At 40.4% G+C, this 18,611-nt stretch overlaps 2 protein-coding genes across 3 annotated transcripts in view; both read right to left on the minus strand.

The window, feature by feature from the left end:
* Positions 1–4,632, minus strand: part of Cltc (clathrin heavy chain) — a 62,091-nt gene extending 57,459 nt beyond the window's left edge. Inside the window, exon 1 of one of the 2 annotated variants that reach the window (XM_027426351.2) lies at positions 4,417–4,632. In XM_027426351.2, the coding sequence (XP_027282152.1) occupies positions 4,417–4,458 (42 nt within the window). In that variant the 5' untranslated portion in view covers positions 4,459–4,632. The remainder of the gene's footprint in view (positions 1–4,416) is intronic. The other variant, XM_027426353.2, reaches the window with a different exon arrangement.
* A 10,266-nt stretch (positions 4,633–14,898) lies between these two features.
* Dhx40 (DEAH-box helicase 40) overlaps positions 14,899–18,611 on the minus strand; it is a 43,231-nt gene continuing 39,518 nt past the window's right edge. The window contains exons 17-18 of the mRNA XM_027426350.2: positions 17,783–18,011; positions 14,899–16,187 (exon numbers count right to left, since the gene is read on the minus strand). Of these exons, the coding sequence (XP_027282151.1) occupies positions 16,048–16,187; positions 17,783–18,011 (369 nt within the window). The 3' untranslated portion in view covers positions 14,899–16,047. The remainder of the gene's footprint in view (positions 16,188–17,782; positions 18,012–18,611) is intronic.

Genomic DNA, 18,611 nt, shown 5'->3' on the forward strand with positions numbered 1-18,611 from the left:
TGACTGAGTCAGCTATCAGAAAATCCAGTAAGCTGGGCATGGTGGAGCATGCCTTTGGGATCCTAGCACTAGGGAAGCAGAGGCAGGTAGATCTCTTTGAATTTGAGGTCAGCTGTTCTACATGAGTTCCAAGCTACTTAGGGCAAAATAGTAAGACCCTGTCTCAAAAAAATAAAAATAAACCAAAATAAATCAGAACAGAAAAAAATAAAAATAATCTAGGTGTACAAATTTGGTTTCCTTACAGTAAAGCATATAATCTCTAAATAGATATCAAGTATCTGTAATGAAGATAAGGTCTAGACCCAGATGTCTGGGTGCAAAATGTCCATTTTAAATAAAATTTTAAAATAAATCAAAATTTTCAAAACTTGTAAAATACCTTGATAGCAAATTTTATACTGATTACATGATAAAACAGTATTTTCAGTGTACTGAGGTAAATAAAACATGAATTCCACCTCTATTTTAAGTTTTAATATGTCTACCACACAATCTAAAGGAAAATAAGTGGCTCACATTTTTCTGTTACTCAGCACTTGTTTGACCAACCCCAAGCCCTCCTTTGTTCACTATATCACATCACTAACCATACTTTAAACAGGTAAGGCCAAAGTCCAACAGGAAACAAAAGCAGCAGGAAATCTGTGCAGCTTCTTGCTTTAAAAAAAAATATTTATTTACTTTATGCACATGAACATTTTGCCTGCATATATATATGTGAACCAAGTGTGCCTGGTGTCTTTGGAGGTCAGAAAGCCCCTAGAATTGGAGTGAAAGATGATTTTGAGTTGTCATTTGTGATCTAGGAACCAAACACAGGAGCTATGAGAGTAACAATCACTGTTAAGCACTGAGGCATCTCTCCAGTTTCTGTGTAGCATCTCTTAAAGGCAATAATTCAGCAGTGAATGGTGGCAGGCCTAGAATCACAGCACTGAGGATGCTGAGAAGCAAGAGGATTTTGGGTCTGAAGTTACCCTATACAATGTTAGCAAGACACTGTCTCAAAAATAGATGATTTATGGCCAGGTGTAGTGGTATATGCCTGTAATCCCAGCACTCTGGAGCCAGGGACAAGCAGATCTCACAGAGTTCAAGGCCAGCCTGGTATACATAGTGAGTTCCAGGCCAGACAGAGCTACACAGTAAGACCCTGTCTCAGAAAAAAAGAAGGGAAGAGGAAGGGAAAGGAAGGAAAAAAAAAATGACTGTTCCAGAACTCCTAGATAAAGACTGAATTCTGACTAGGACTATGGTCCACGATCACTACACTGCCTTCAGCCTCACTTTCCTCATTGTTACTGAGAGAAAGGGCTGAGGACAGGAAAGCGCCCAACACACAACAGTCGGTCAAGAATCTGGGGTTCTCTTCACTCTCTAGTCCTCAATCATCATCACCATGTCCTTAAGGAAAGACAGAAATCCCAGCCACGGTCAGAAACAATTGTCCTAACAGCAAACCACCAAGTTCCTAAGACTACAAATTTCACTGCGTTAAAATGACAACTACAGTTTTAAATATCTCAAAGTATTCCCTATAATAGCACAGTGTTTTCATTAAAATTAGCCAAATTCCTTAAAGCTAAGTAAATTTAAGAAAATTCTGAAGGAAAAAAAAAATTAAGGTTTCCAGTTTAGAAAGTCTTTCCACGGTAGACTAAAGTGTAATTCCAGATGGTATGCTCTTCTAGTCTACCTAAGCGTACATTACATCCCAGGAAAATACTGCCTTCTCTTTGAAAAACCAAAACCTTAGCAAGAATCCTACTATTCAGCTCAGCAACATATTGCATAATTGCATTTATGGATCAAAGGGAGAAGATCAGGGTGGGGAGATTTGTAATGGAAAACTAAAAGTGCTCAAGTGTTCAACAGGATGAGAGAAGAATTGTAAAGATGCTTAATATGCCAAGAATTGAGAATTTCAGGCAGTGGGGTTTTGTTTTTTGAGATAGGGTTTTGTTGGATGGCATAGAACTTTCTGAGTTCTGCAACCTACAATTTCTTTAGGATCTGCAATTCTAACAAAAATTCCTTCATCACATAAAATATTAATATTTATGTGATATGATTGTTGTTCCAAGCCTCAATGACAGAACATCATGGAAATAAATAGCAATATTTTATTTGCAGGAGTCTTAAAATAGGGGCTGGAGAAATGGCTCAGTGGTTAAGAGCAATGATTGCTCTTCCAAAGGATCCAGATTCAATTCCAAGCACCCACATGGCAGCTTACAACTGCCTGAAACTCCAGTTCCAGGGGACCTGACACCCTCACACGGACAGGCAAAACACTAATGTTCATAAAATAAAAATAAAATTTAAAGAAAAGTTTAACATAAACTTAAGAGTTTGCTGTTAAGTTTCACAAGTTAACACTACACTCTCTAGTTCCTCATTTACAGTTCTTCTATGTGTTTTAGAAAACTGTTTTCTACTAAGCAGAATGGCAGAGGCTTGGAAATCAAAGACTTAAGATGACAACTGAAATAACCCTTGCAATAATGCGTTAAAAGAGGGGCTAAAAACCTGAGGTCAGGAGATACATTATCCTGGAAGAGAATGGTGTTTGGGACTTTTGGTGCAATTGGTCACTATCTACTGGAGTGGAATCCTACCAGCCAAGCATAAGCTTAAAGTGGAATATGATCCTACAAAAAATAAATGTCAGAGACCTTCAAGAATACTTGTAAAGCTATTTTGTAAATATTCAAAAGCTTCACATTTGAGAAGGAAACAGTTTCAATTATTTGCAGAAATTGTTCCTCACATGCCACACCTGCATTAAATTTATTTTAATTAGGGACAAGTTTGGATTCCAATCTGTAGGACCATTCAACAATTCTTGTTATTTATTAAAAATGAAAACCTATTACTCAAATCACCAATGACCAACAAATAAGATTTACCAAGGGACAAACCACAGGTCATGTGAAACGATTAGCAACTGCCTTTGCTTCTCTTGTGTATGGTTTATAAACATGCTTGCAGAAAGGTTATTTTTGGTGCACTTTACTGCAGACAAGCCCATTGTCCACTAGGATTCAGGAACAATGTGAAGTCACTAACTCTTCATATTCGTTTTTTAACAGAGGGACCCAAAACAAGTTTGAACTGAGGACAAAAATTCACTTCTTGATCAGCATTGCCATTTTTCAGACTTTTGCAAAATTGTGGTCTTATTGCCAAAACAGATGAATTATTTGCATTGGACCATTGCGTCTTCCTTCAGAAATTAGCCCTTTAGAAGTCAGACCTGAAAGCAAGCTTCTTCACAGGGATATTTGCGGGGGGGGTTGGGGGTGATAACTTGATATGAATGAATAATGTTAAAGAGTCAGGACAAGTGAATCAGGAAAATCAGCAGTTCGGAAGAAGCTTAATTCAGCGAAGCCCTCCAATGGTCACCTGCCTAGGCCAACCGTTGGCATGCTGCCAGGTTAGACAATGGTGTATTAACTCCAGGATAAGGCACAGTTGGGGGTGGGGGGGTCGCCCAACCTACTAAAAAGAAGCCAGTTACAGATCAACTGGTCTGGTACTGACTCAGAGCAGGTATGCATTTACTACCAGGCTCTGCTGAATTCCACACAGTCCTGTGAGACTGTACTACCTGCTAGATTCCAAAAGGCCACAAATAACCTCTAAATAACTCTCCCTGCCTTCTAGAATCCAAGTGACGCTAAGAGCTACACCACCCTACGAAGAAACCAAGAAAGGAAAAATATGCGCGTTCCCCTTGGGACCTTGACCCCAGGCACCCAGAGGCTGACACCGCCCCTAGCCGCCCCTCTATTCTATCTTCTTTCTGTTCCTGCAGTGAGTGACCTTCGTTCGGTTCCTTATAGATTCAGGGAAGACAAGACACAAGCCACTGCCTACCCCTACCCCAAGGTGCCTTTCTCAGTTGTGAACTGCAGAGGGAGGATGAAAAAGGTTGCTCCTCCCCAACCCACCCGACACACAATTTCTGGGTGCAGACTAGGTGTGGAAACGGGAATAAACCAAGGGAAGGTGACAGCCCTGCACCAGCCCAGGGTTAACGAGAATTCTCGCTCCGGAAGAAACGTGCGAGAATCTCTCCCACATACCCCCTACCCAAATGAATGAACTGAGTGAAATGGGAAGGGAGTCGAGTCTAGTATGTGCAATTCTTGCAATTCAGGAAGCAGAATAAGAGGCCGTCAGACGTAAGGCCTGGCCTCGCCGCCCTTTGCACTCCGATTCGTCATTTCCATCCTAGTCTAATATCACTTAACCCTTTAAGCTTTTAAGACAGTGTCCCTTCCTCTATCTAACGCCAAATACCAACCCCCCCCCCCGCCTCCCCTCGATCCCTTTCGGGCCGGGCCGCCGGCTCCTTCTTTGCCTCTACCCACGAAAAGGCCCTCGGCAGCCCCGACCCACACACACCTGGAGATGCTCCTGAAAACGAATTGGCAGAATCTGGGCCATGGCGCTGTCGGGGGGTATGGTCTCCTCCTGTCACTGGGCTACGGGGCAGTGCCTGCCCGGGCTCTCCAAGGGAGAGGAGGAGAAGGGGAAGGGGGGGAGGCTGGGCTCAGCAGGATACTCTCCGGGGACGCAGGAAACTGGCAGGCAGACGAAAGAGCTTGGGTCGGGGGCGGAGGCTCCAGGGGCCGGGAGAGCCGCAATGGCGGAACCGGGAGCAGCGCAGACTCCGGAAACGGCTGAGCCCTGCGGAAGGATCCCGGGGCAGAACTCCGCCCAGCCTCCTCACCCCCTCCGCCTTATGTAGCCTTCCACGAGCGCCGCGCCGCGGTCGGGCGTAGGAATTCAGGGACGCAGTGCGCGGAGCGCTCTTCGCGGCGGCGACTGCGAGGAAACAGAGGGGCCGAGGGACTACTTTTTTAAGACTCATCACTTTCCCCAGGCTCCGGTTTCTACCTCCTCCCCTCCCCCCACTCTTTTTTTTTTTTTTTTTAACATTTTGCCACATCATGCGACTCGGGGCGACCGACGTCATTTCCGTAGGCGCTGTAGGACCCACCCACGCACTTCCAGGCGCACGTGATGCGGGCAGGGAAGGGTCGGTTGACGGCTGCCAGAGCGGAGGGCGAGGGTTAGGGGATGGCCGCGGCCTCTGGGGGTGAGGTGGCGGATGGACCCCCTGCCGGCGAGGCGGCCGGGGCGTGAGGAGAGCGAGTGCCTGAGGAGGAGGCCGCGGCGTGGGCGCCGGGGTGACTCAGGAAAAGGGCCGCGCCGCAGCGCTCTTCGGGCGGCTGGCTGCGGCGCGCCTCCCCCGCCCGGTTTCACGCAGTGGGTGGTTGCTGACACCTCTGGGAGGGGGATCGCGCCGGGCTGCAAGCTCCATTCCCTGACGCACGCCCTGCTGACGCCGGGAGAACCGGCCGGCTTCCGAGTTCCTCAGATAAACCACCTCAAAGGACAGTGAAGGAAGGCCATGTGAGGAGTGTCTTGAGGCCGGCCCCGGAGAGCGCTCCCGCGGACATTTTGGTGGATTTAGACCCACCTAGTGTAGACATCAGCTTGGCCTTCGAGACTTGGAGGGTCCAGCAACGTCAGATCATGAGTCTTATTTAGATCAGGGGATGGCTTGGAGGAAGGATCCTCAAAGGCTTTCTCGGAGCGGAGGGATTGACTGCTAGTCATACGTGTTAGTAGGACCATTGCCTGTCGTAGCAGTGTGGGCAATACAAGCACTTCAAACCCGGAGCACCGTGGCTGCCCACAGCGTTAAGGTATCTGCAGCGTTCATTAGCGATTAGCAGCCGCCCCAGAGCCCTTGATAAAGCGTAAGATGTAATGTTTCACAATAACACCGATATAAGGAAGAATTATAGAATTCAATCCCGTGCCTTTCATCTTTTTTTTTTTATTCCCTTGAAAGTTCTTGAGAAAATTATTTTCATTGCCCCTTTCACCTAAACACTATAAGACCTCACTAGGTATACAATTATTTTGTGTAAGCAGTTTTGCTTAGAAATCTGCTTAGTCATTTTAGTTGCTTTTAGTGTTTCCACCCCAAATACTGTCTTTCAAACCTAGACTGACTGAAGAAACTGGCAGGTAAGAGGGCAGTCGGAGATGATTGTGAAGAAGAGCCTTGCCACCATATTGTAGGATGCTTTGTGTTTGCATAATTTCACTTTATTAAGACAAGCCCTTGAATGTGCTCTGTCTTGCAACGTTTGAAATGATCGTTTTAATACGAGGCTTTAGGTCCTTTTTTTGGAAGTGGGCAGATTCTAAAATTCTAAGGGAGCTATTGTTTTATTACAGAAATGCCACTAACTAAACGAATTGCATTTTCAATCTCGGAATATAAGACCTGCATCATGAACAGATCACACTTTAATTTATTGACAAGTGCCTTGCATTTTCCTAAAGACCCTGTAATTTTAAGTACATTTAGAATCGCCAAAGCAATTGATTTTACTTACTTAGTGTGGAACAGCTAACTAAAAAGTGCATTGAGTCCAAAGACTGCTGTGTCATCACACACAGAAATTTCAGGAATGAGTTGTTTTCACAAATCATTTCAGAATAAGAAAAGTAGATTATGATATCCCAAATCATTTTGCTTATTAATAGAACTGCCTTCTTGCCTGCCAGAGCCTTCTCTCATCCTAAGTATAAAAGACAGTATTGGGGAAAAACACTAAAAGCAACTAAAATGACTAAGCAGATTTCTCTCAGCAAAGGCACCTTAAATTTAAAGCAGTTAATGCACACCCCTCCCCCAAGAGAAATGGTCCAGATGGTAATCAGTGTTACTCAGTGCTGGTGCATTGTGGTACAAACCTGTAATCCCCACACTGGGGAGTTCTGAGGCAGGAGGATCTAGAGTTCAAGATAACCCTACCACATAGCAAGGCCATGTCCCCAAACAAAAACAAACCCCCAAACTGGCATGTCTTTTAAAAATCAGTAATTTATGGTAATAAAAGATATATATTATGAGATTATACTACCCAAATATCCAGCCACATAGAGCCAGGAGAAAGGGCAATTCCCTAGCTTAGAAACTTAAGTTTCCTAAATTGTACCTGAAAGGCATTGTTTTAGGTCCTACCTTAAAATAGATAACCTAATAAGCCCTAAAACAAATTCTGCTATCCAGAGTATTTCTTTCACCGGGAACAGACTACTGCAATGGATGACTCATCACCCTGGCTTTAGTTTCAGATGGTTTAGTAAAGAAGCCATGTTGCTAAATGATCAAGGTCTGAATTTGAAGCTACTTTTACAGAATTATCAATAGTAACCCCTTGCATATTAAGTGCCTTAAAAAATTGGTATGTTATTTTGAGGAATTCTAGTTTCTCAAAACTTACACAAGAAAACTATCATTCATTGGTACCTATGTTATATGCCAGGAAGTCTAAATATGTATAACCATCCTGAGGAAATAAAAATACAAAACACCAATTTAGGCTGGTGGTACATACATGCCTGTAATTCCAGCACTTGGGACTTAGGAGGATTAGGGTGAAAAATCAGGAATTCAAAGCTATTTTCCTGTATCATCCAGGCTGAGCTACATGAAACCCTGCCTCAAAACAAAAACCTTTGATATCCAGGCATGATGGTTCACACCTATAATCTCTGCACCAGGGGAGGTGAGGCAGTAGATTGATGGCAGTTCAAAGTCAGCCTGTCTCAAAAAAAAAAAAAAAAAAAAAAAGAGAAAAGACCACCTTTTTATTGTAGGATTCCTTCTTAGTTCATCTTTTTTGTGTTTTCAAGACAGGGTTTCTCTGTGTATCCCCAGTTGTCCTAGAATTCACTCTGCAGACAAGGCTGACCTCGAATTCACAGAGATCTGCCTGCCTCTGCCTCCTGAATGCTGGCATTAAAGGTGTGTGCCACCACTGCCCAGCCCACAGTTGTTCATTTTAAAGCAAAACAAAACTGACCTTTTAAAAACAGCTTGAGCTAACTACAGTGTAAAAGTCACAGAGTAAGGGCATTTCTCAGTCAAAGATTAATTTGAAAGCAGAACTCTAATGCTTTGTACCAAATATAATTCAAATTTTAATGAAACCATGAGACAGTTTGGAATTCACTACTGATAGGAATCCCAGCAGGATTAGACTGGGGCTTTATCATTTCATGCAAGATAAAAACACCAAACACCATAAGAAAATGAATATCCCTTGGGTCTCAGGAATTGATCAATGTAGTATTTCAGTTCTGTATAAGCAGACTGCAGGCAAAGTTCCTCAACAGGGGTGGACAGAAATTTGCAAAGCAAGATGGCCCTTCTATTTTAATATGAAATGGACCTGAGTTTAAAGAACTCCTTCACTGTCAAGCTTTTCTCCAACCAGTGTATAGACAAGTTTTATAATGTTATCAGAATGGCAGTAAGATCTGTAGTGAGTATTCACCTTAATAGCACGGAGTATGTTCCAGGTGAAAGACTAAGACTAGCTTTTTGGGAACCAACCTTGTATCTGGTCACATTAAACAGGTCCCTCCCTTATTTTCTGATAGATCCTTGGAGAGGAAGGAAGTAGCTTGGAACATCCGTTAGGAACTCATTTGTCTTTTTCATGCCCTAGAGATATTACTGCTTCCAGGTCAAAGCAAAGTATGACCCACAAACATGTTCCTTCAACAATCAGTTTTGTCTTACTCAAAGGTTAGATCTCAGCAGCAGTATATATGCCTTGTAGTAAACTTTCACTACCTCATGGAAGAACAGTTAAGGACTAAAGCTTAGTAAATAAGTTTTGGTTAAATCAGTAATGAAGTTGTATGCCCTTCAGTATTTTTCAGCATCTGTAAAGTAAAAACCACAGATGTGAAATTCTTTTTGTAAAGTCTTTTTAAAAATTGATATGGTGAAGAGCTCTCAAAGAGGATCAGAGTTCAGAGCTACCCACATTGGGCAGTTTAAAATCACTTGTAACTCCAGCTTCAGGGAATCCAGTGTCCTCTTCAGTCCTCTGCAAGTGTACACACAAAGGCATTTTTTTAAAGTCCAGAAAATGTATATAGGAAAGCAAATCTGCATATTAAGGGTCTTATGTTCATCACAGTGACGTTTTTATATAGTAACCCTAACAAACATCTTGTCTCAATGCATACTAAACCAAGTGCAGAACAGAAAGAAAACCTGGGGAGAGGGCAGTGCTAGGTGTCACATACTAGGCAAGTGCTCTACCACTAAACTACATTCCCAACACTTGGGAGGCAGGAGGATCAGTGTGGTCTACAGAGCAAGTTTCAGGCTAGCTTACAAATACACAAGACCTTACACTGTCACAATTTGTAAAAATATGTTATATATCTGATAATTGGCTTTTCCTGGTTGTTTATCTTCCAAGTAATCGAGTTTAATACCCAAATAATACAGTTTCAAACTTCCATTCATTCTGTGATACTGGATTGATTGGAAAGTTTGTGGCAGGCATTCATGATATAAGCTGTAGTACTTTGGATGAGAAATGCATAACTCATAGGCTTATACATTTTAATATGTGCTCCCTAGTCGGTGGTGCTATTTTTGGAAGTTTAGGAGGCACATTCTTTCTGGAAGAAGTATGTCACTTGGGACTGACATTGAGAGTATATAGCTTCCCCTAATTCCTCATTCTGCTTCAGGATTGCTGTTAAAAGATTTGATCTCTTGGTTTCCTGCTGCTACAGTGCCTGCCACTTGTCATGCTTCTGTCCTGACATGATTGACTTTTATACCTCTGAAACCGTAAGTCAAAATAAACTGTCTTCCTTAAATTGCCTTTGGTGATGGTTTTTAATCACAGTAACAGAAAAGTAACGTACAGAGGCCTACTTCATACTTTCTTTGAGCCAGTGCTGTTAACACCAGGAGTCATAAAAAGGTTCTCTTTTAGGCCCTCTACCCACACAAATACAAAGAATCATATATATTTATAATACTCTCTAGTTCAGCCTCCAGATCAGATGTGGTAAGATGAGACTCATTACTAAGGAAGGCTTTAAAATTCTAGTTCTTTAAAGGGAATTAAATGGAGGAACACATTGGCACACAATGACAGAATATAAGTACTACATACTACAAAAGGATAATCTCTGCCAAGACTGACTTAAAAAGTTTTCTCTCTGTAAGGAGGAGTGGTATTCAGACTGAGAATATGTAGTTCAGTTAGTAGAGTACTTACCTAGCAAACAATGAAGCCTTGGGTTCAATATCCAGTACCACAAAAAAAAAAAAAAAAAAAAGAAAAGAAAAAAAAAGTGTGGTAGTGCATGTCAGTAATCCTAGACTTTGGGAAGTATAGGTAGAATCAGGAAGGAGTTCAAGGTCGCCCTGATGAGATCCCTTCAAGAAAATACCTGGCACTCAAACTATTACTTGAGCTATTGAGTGTTTACCCAGGATGAAGACCAAAAACAAAACAAAATAAAATCACTAAAATCCATTCCCCTATCCCCAGGGTTTCTCTGTGGCTTTGGAGACTGTCCTGGAACTAGCTATTATAGAAGGGGCTGGTCTGAGATCCACCTGCCTCTGCCTCCCGAGTGCTGGGATTAAAGGCAAGTGCCACCACCACCCACTCCTAAAATTCTTTTTAAAGCTCCTCTCAGCACACATTAAAAATCTTTTCCATTGTTTAACTATGTTGTAGAATATTTAAGATGCGTTATATTTGTTTATGCTGTGGAACATTAGTTTAATGATGCACAGATGTGTTACTTTTTTTTTTTTTAATTCTATAAAGCTGTGTTACTTTGCCTGTCTAAAACACCTGATTGATCTAATAAAGAGATGAACAACCAATAGCAGGGCAGGAGAAAGGATAGGCAGGCAGAGAGACTAAATACAAGGGAAAAAAGAGAGAATCGAGGAAAAAGAGAGGAAGGAGGACTTCAGGGGCCAGCAACGTAGCCACCCAGCTACACAGCAAGCCATAGAGTAAGAAATTAAAAAAAAAAAAAAAAAAAAAAAAAAAGGTACACAGAAATAAAGAACGATAAAAGCCCAGAGAAAAAGGGAAAAAGTAGACAGGATAATTTAAGAAAAGCTGGCTAGAAATAAGGCCAATCTAAGGCCAGGCATTTATAAGAAAGAATAAGCCTCCTTGTGATTTATTTGGGAGCTGTGTGGCAGGCCCCACAAAAGAGAGAAAAAACAACAATGTAACTATCCTTTTTCTTTCAGTTAAATCCTACTATTCCTAGATAACCTAGCTTAAAACTCATTTACTTTCTCCAGCCACTATCATATGTATTGACTATTTTACCCAGTTAACTTGAAGACTATGTTAGCATGCCAGTAACCGCACCTGGATTTAACAGAACAAGCATTCACATTTCCAGGGGCTGGGGATGTCTGTTGGTGATTGTAGAGTGCCTAGTATGCACAAGGCTCAAAATCCAATCCTTAGTACCACAAAACTGAGTATATATGCAAGTGTTCCCATAAACAAAACACCAATCTGATGCTAGGGGATAGGTTGAATTAACCAATCCTATTTCATGTTTTAAGTGAAAATCAAGTACTCTTGCATTAGGGAACACAGGTGGATTTTATCTTGACACATTATTTTGAGCAATCTTTAACAAACTCACAGGGGAAATTTTGTATTAATTTGTATTTCAAGTTTAAGGGAGCATTGAACAGTAATAAGGATTATCTTAACATCTTAGAGAGACTGCAGATTGCAATTTAAATTTGTTAGGGTCAGTGAGATGGCTTAGTGGATGCTGGTTCCTGCTCCCAAGCCTGATGACCTGAGTCCCATTTCTGGTAACCACATACTGGAAGGAGAGAACAAAATTCCACTAGTAGTCCTTCTGATCTCCAAATGCACTCTATGGCATATGCATGCCCATATACAAACACAAACACACAAATAAAATGAAAAAAGACATAAATTTGTTTATTCCTGGTATTCTCACTTGCCCTGCTAAGAAAAAAAGAGACTGGAAATCTCAAAATCTTTTCTTGAAAAAGAACATTTAAAAAGTTCGTTCTTTTAATGAAACAACAGATCATGGTCTTTTCCTACCATAACATTTGTTCCTTTGTGTAGTAATTTGAGGCAAATTCCTATGCTTTCAAGAGAAAACCCCTCTAAAACCACTATACTCAGCCTCTATTCACGTTCTTGCCTTAACTAGGTCAAACATTCCCTTAACAGTTCTTTTAATTGAAATTGAGAGAATGTTTTTATTAATATTCTCATCACAATTATCTCAAAGCTGTAATATTATTCTCTTCTAACAAATGTTAGAATTTTGTTCCACAATTCCCAATCCAATCCACAGGTTTCCATGAACTGTGATTTCAGTCGTTTTGTGTCATTATTTTCCTGCATATATATACTATATGCCAAGTAAAGCTGTTAGTCACCCTTTTCAATACCCCAAGGATTTTTTTTTTTTTTTTGAGGGACAGAATCCCACTGTGTAAACCTGCATGGCCTGGCACAATTATGTAGACCAGGCCATCTTCAAACATTGATCCGCCTGCCTCTGCTTCCCTAGTGCTGGTATCAAAGGCAGGTGTCACCACACACAGCCCCAAGTTCTAATTTTTTGTGGAGATGTGTCTCTCTGCTTGGATTTGTGCATATGAGTGCAAACCCATGGAGGCCTAGAAAGGGCATTGAATCTCTAGAAGCTAGAGTTACAACTTGTTATGATCTACCTAATGTGGGTGCTAAGAACTGAATTATGGTCCTCTACAAGAACAGCAAGTACCCTTAACCACTAAGCCATCTCTCCAGCCTCAAGGGTTTTTTTGTTTGTTTTTTTTTTTAATTGTGGATGTATGAATGACCTTTCTAATTCTATGTTGGTCCATGTTATACCTAGAACTTGTACATTTACTGAAAGTTCTTTCTTCAAGGAATGCTTTTCCTTATAATACGAACAAGTTTTAGATAGATAGACAGACAGACAGATAGACACACACACACCACCTAAAAAAATTACATGGAACCAGAGATATCAGTTGGATCCCCAACACTGCATGCAACCAGGTCTGCTGTCGTATGTCTGTAATCCCAGCATTTAAGAAATGAAAGCAGGTCTAGGCTATACATGAGACAGTGTTTCAAAACAAACAATTATATCCATCAAGCTGATTTAAGCAAGAATCACCAATTGACAAAGATCTTTGTGTTTGTGATATAATTTAATAATCCTAAAGTATCTTCCTTTCAAGTTATTTTAAATTGAAAATATTAATTACTATGTATGTGTAGGCATGATGTGTTTCTGTAGCACATATAGAGATCAGAGGACAACTTTTTGGCATCAGTTATCTCATTCTACCTTTACATGGGTTCAGGTAATCAAACTCAACCTCCACTGGGCCAAGTGCCTTTACCCAGAGAGCCATCTTTCCAGCCCTGAACTACTTTGGAATTGTAAAAGAAGTAGTTTGAAGAAATTTTGCTTAAAACAGTATAACAAAGATTAGTATCACTAATAAGGGCAAGTACTATGTACTTTCAGCTCTGATACCCTAGGAGAGAGTCTGGTGGCTTAAATAACATTCAAGTAAACTTCGGGGCCTGGTAGACAGTTGTGCAAGCATGAGGACCTGAGTTCAGATCCTCAGCACACTTGTAAAATACTGGGTGTAGCAGCTCAATATACCTGCACTGGGAAGTGAAGAAGGATGATTTCTGGGGCTTGCTGACAAGCCATTGTAGCCAGTTGATAAGACCTCTAAGTTCTGTGAGAGAACTTGCCTCAAAACAGTAAGGTAAAAGTGATAGAAGGTAACACCTGATGTCAACCCTCCTCACGGGCTAATGTGCATGCACATACATAGTCTGAGGAGAGAGGAGAGAAATCCAAACCAATGTCAACATATAAAATAACTACTCGGGTTTTTTTTGTTTTTTTTTTAAATAATTCTGTAAAGTTGAAGACTGCAGATTTTTTTTCCAGACTGAAATATGAGAAGAGGAACAGACTAAATATAACACATGATCCCTGGCTGACTCTCAAACTGGAAAAAAAAATCTGAAAGATTATTAATACCTGTGAGGTGTGATGAATGCCTTTAATCCCAGCATTTGGGAGACAGAGGCAGACAGAAATCTTGAGTTTGTTGCCAGCCTGGTCTATGAAGCATGTTCCAATGCTACACAGAAAAACCTTATCTCGAAATGAACAAATAACAATTAGGTGTACTCCCCCTTTAGAATTCCTCTCTCCTAGAATTTCTCTGTAGTCTATTTTCATTCTGCTTTGAAAAGGAGGGGGGGGAAAGGAGGGGGAGAGAGAGGGAGAAAGAGGGAGAGAGAGGGGGAGAGAGAGAGACTTTTGGAACAATTAATGAAATTTGAATATGGACTATATGATACAGAATTTGATGGTTAATTTTACTGATGCACTGGCTGCTCTTCCAGAGGACCCTGGTTTGATTACATGGTGGCTCACAACCATCTGTAACTCCAGTTCCAGGGGATCCAATGCTTTCTTCTGGCCTCCAGAGGCACCAGGCATATGTGATACACAGACAAATTGACACTCGTACACATAAGATAAAAACACATCTAAAAAATTATAAAGAGCTTTAATTCCAAGAATCTACCTATATCCCTACTATCTAAGGAAATGCACTTACATACCTGAAAAAAAAAAAAACTGGAAGGACTAAATGATTTGAAAGCACAAATTAACAATGCTGCAAACATTCAAAGAAATTATCACTACTTACCTTCAAAGAAAAGCAAGATTTGTGCTATCACCAATTTTCCAAAAAGGCCTCAAGTGCCTAACCACTGAACTTAAAACTTTTTAGATACCAAAGAAGAGAATTACCTAATAAATGCAACTTAATTTTTACACACAAGATACAAAACCCTGCCAGGTATAGCCTTGTCTTTGTAGCAATGCCAGGCCAACTAGGGCTGTACAGAAATAAATAAAAAACAAATAAATAAATCCACATACTGTCTATTGGGTTTCAGTGACACTAATAGCTTTATTTAACAAACACTGAGTGACTACTATGTGCCAGGCACTATGCTAGATGCCATGAAAGATACAAAGGTGAAAGACACAGACCCTGCCCACAAGGAGCGTATAATCTAATGAGGAAGACAGACATACACACATAACTACAATACAAGGCAGTAAACAAGAAGAGTAGGCAAGTGCTGAGTGTGGCCTGAGTATGATATTAGCCTTAAGGTTCTGATTTGAAACACTAGTGAAGTGTTGACTGCTTTGAAAATCCCATCTCAGGATTAGAATAATATGTGTTTAAATGGCCCTACCCAAGCAGCTGCAGTCAAGAGAGTAGGCCTGGTGGAGGGGCTGCTTGAAAGCACTGTCACACCTACATACATGTGCTGACAAAAGTATGTAGGAACAGTTAAAAAGAACTTTGTGTATATGTGTGTGTGTGTGTGTCTGTGTATATACACTGTCCTTTGGTTAATGGCTATAGCTACTGTTTTAAACAATATAATTTTATATAAAAAAAGGAATTTGTATAATCCCAGAAAAATCAATTTAAGGATTAGGATTAATTTAAGAAAGAATCCTGCCATAGGCAATTTTATTTACTAATTGAATCTTTAAATATCTATAAAGCTCTGGAGCAATTAAATGGTTAAGACATCTAAGTATTGCTGAGTAAAAACCTCTTAAGTTTAGCCTTCTGAAGGAAATGGTCACATATCTGATACCACACTATTCTAATAGCAATAAGAAGGCCTTGAAGAGATTTAAGGAAAATAATCTTTAATGTTTCAATGCAAATGGAATACACGCTGATTAAATACAATTCAGTGTTCTTTGAAAATATCTCAGTGACAGCGTTTGATACCAGTTAAGGCCAGCAAAACAGAAGTGAGGAAAATATTGTATCATCATTGGTTTCATGTACCATTGCCTATGACTATGCAACCCAATCTTTTCTTTCAAAAATGTCATTTGTTGGTATTGATGAGATGTGATTTATAAATTCTGATTTGCTTTTAGCTCACAGGCTAGGAACAGCTGCTGACCACTTCCTCTTGACAGTACTGTCTGAAATAACTGGCAAAACAGAAGCACATTTCCTGGCTGCTTTCCTACTTCCTGAAGTGGATGATCCACTGGTTAGCCTGTTTCCTTCAGTGTGTCACTGTGGTCCTGGATTCTCTGCTGCTTTCTCTCAAGGAAACGAGCCCGTGCATCTGAGATAGATTTGTCATCATTTCTTCTTTGCATTTTCTTTAGAACTTCTTTTGATATTCCATCTGAAAACAGTGCAAAGATATGCCTGATTTTCAGCATTAAGAAAAAAGGGCTAGGAAGATGGTTCAGTAGCATGCACTTGTATAGCAAAATCGGAGGTGGAGACAGAAAAATACCTAGGAGTACCACAGCTAGCTATCCTAGAGTACACAGTAGCAAAGACCCTGTGTCTCAAATAAGCACCAATAACTGAGGTTGTCCTCTGACCCCTATATGCACATGTTCACACATGAACACACACATCATACACATACAAATATATTTTTAAAGAAAAAAGATCAACAAGGGAATTAAATGTTGCCTAATCAAAAGTCTGGCTGAAAGAGCACACAGGTGGGGATGCTGAGCTTAGTGGAATAATGGATACTTTACATGAACAAGACTCTAGGACCACCACTACAATAACAAAAAGTACATGAGCCAACAGGTAAAGGTGCTTGCTGCCAACCCTGACAACTTGAATTTGATCATCAGGACCCGTGTGACAGGAGAAAGCTAACTCCCACAAGTTGTCCTCTGCCCCAACTTATATACAACACACACACACACACACACACACACAAATAAAAAAATAAAAATAAATAAATAAATGTAATGAACAACAATAACAAAATGATTCATTAAGATCAACAAGTCAGAAAAACTAACCCTAATTCAAGCATATTGGACAGTATTATAATATTGCAATAAAACATCTAGTGATTACCATATTTAAAAACCTTTTGATGAGCCAGGCATGGTGATTAATGCAGTTGGTGATACCAGCAATAAGTAGATCTCTGTGAATTCAAGCCCACCTAGATCTATATAGCAATTGTCCAGTAATCCAGAGTTATATGGTGAAATTCTATCTCAAGAAGAAACCCCTCTGTGACTTCTTGAGCAACATTTTGTACCATCTATTTCCCAGAGATGTTAAATATATGATTCATCATTCTGTCTCAAAGTTGTATCAAAAGGCTTTTAAATGTATGTGAGCTAATTGTCTTTTTTTTGGTTTTTGAGACAGGGTTTCTCTGTGTAGCTTTGGAGCCTATCCTGGCACTCGCTCTGGAGACCAGGCTGGCCTCGAACTCACAGAGATCTGCCTGCCTCTGCCTCCCAATCGCTGGGATTAAAGGCATGCGCCACCAACGCCCGGCCAAGCTAATTGTGTTTTATACTGTAGTTCATCACCACAACTGTTTGTATCTTCCATCTATAGTCCTAACTGTACAGAAAACCCGTTGGAAAAATGGAAGTTCTGAAGTAATAAGTCACAAAATTTGACAAAATAAAAGCAGTAAGTAAAACTAGGAAAAACAAAAACAAAATTTAAAAAAGGGAGCCAGGCAGTGGTGGTGCACACCTTTAATTAATCCCAGTACTCAGGAGGCAGAGGCAAGCGGAACTCTGAGTTCAAGGCCAGCCTGATCTACATAGCAAGTTACCGGACAGCCAGGGCTACACAGAAAAACGGTGTCCATAAAACAAAACAAACAAAAACACTGGGAAAAGATGGTTTCATAGTTAAGAGAACACCTATAATCCCAGCATTCAGAATACTGAGGCAAAAGGAAAAGTGGTCTATAAAGCAAACTCCTCAGAATTCACTCACCCTTTAGCTGTTTCACATTTTCCTTATTTGTCCATTTTCTTCTTGCATCTTCTCTCATCTCACGTCTAGCCACACTGCTCAAATCATGTGCATTAAGTTCATGCAGCTTGGGTAGTAAGTCTCTCACCCATTCATAACGGATTGGACATACAATTCTTGCATAGACTTTGGTGGTAACTAATACTTCATGAAAAATAATCCATTCAAGTTTTGTTTCCTGTTCATGAAGCTATAAATAAATATAAGGCTTAAATAAACATAAAAATTGCATTTAAGGATAACTATTAATAATTAGCCCTACTCATTAGAGAAAGGACATAAGGAAAGCCAGGACTACAGAGAAAGAGACCCTGTCTCCAAAATGACAAGAAGAAAATAACCTGAAACCTCTGAATGCCCATTTTCTCCCACAAAAAAAGAAGTCATATGCCAACTAATAATACCCTTAAACTCTATATAATACAGATATGTAAAAATCTGAAAATAAAAACTAGAAGACACTAATATCTACACTCTTATAAATACCTACCTTTTACAAAAAAAAAAAAAAAAAAAAAAAAAAGATGCATTGGAGTTGGCAAGATAGCTCAACTGAGCAGAGGTCATTCCTCAGGCCCCACATGGTATAGGGAGAAAAATGATTCCTGCAAGTTATTCTTTGGCACTCACATGTACCACACTCCCCCAAAATGTAATTTTTTTGAAAAAGGTACTTTAAGGGCTGGGGATATAAAGTCCCTGCCTTGTATGTTCAAGGTCCCAGACACTGAAAGAGAAAATGAAACAAAAAACAAACCCACAGTTAGGCAATGGTGGTGCAGGCCTTTAA

The sequence above is a fragment of the Cricetulus griseus genome, chromosome 7 (assembly GCF_003668045.3).
Source record: "Cricetulus griseus strain 17A/GY chromosome 7, alternate assembly CriGri-PICRH-1.0, whole genome shotgun sequence".
Taxonomy (NCBI): Eukaryota; Metazoa; Chordata; class Mammalia; order Rodentia; family Cricetidae; genus Cricetulus; species Cricetulus griseus.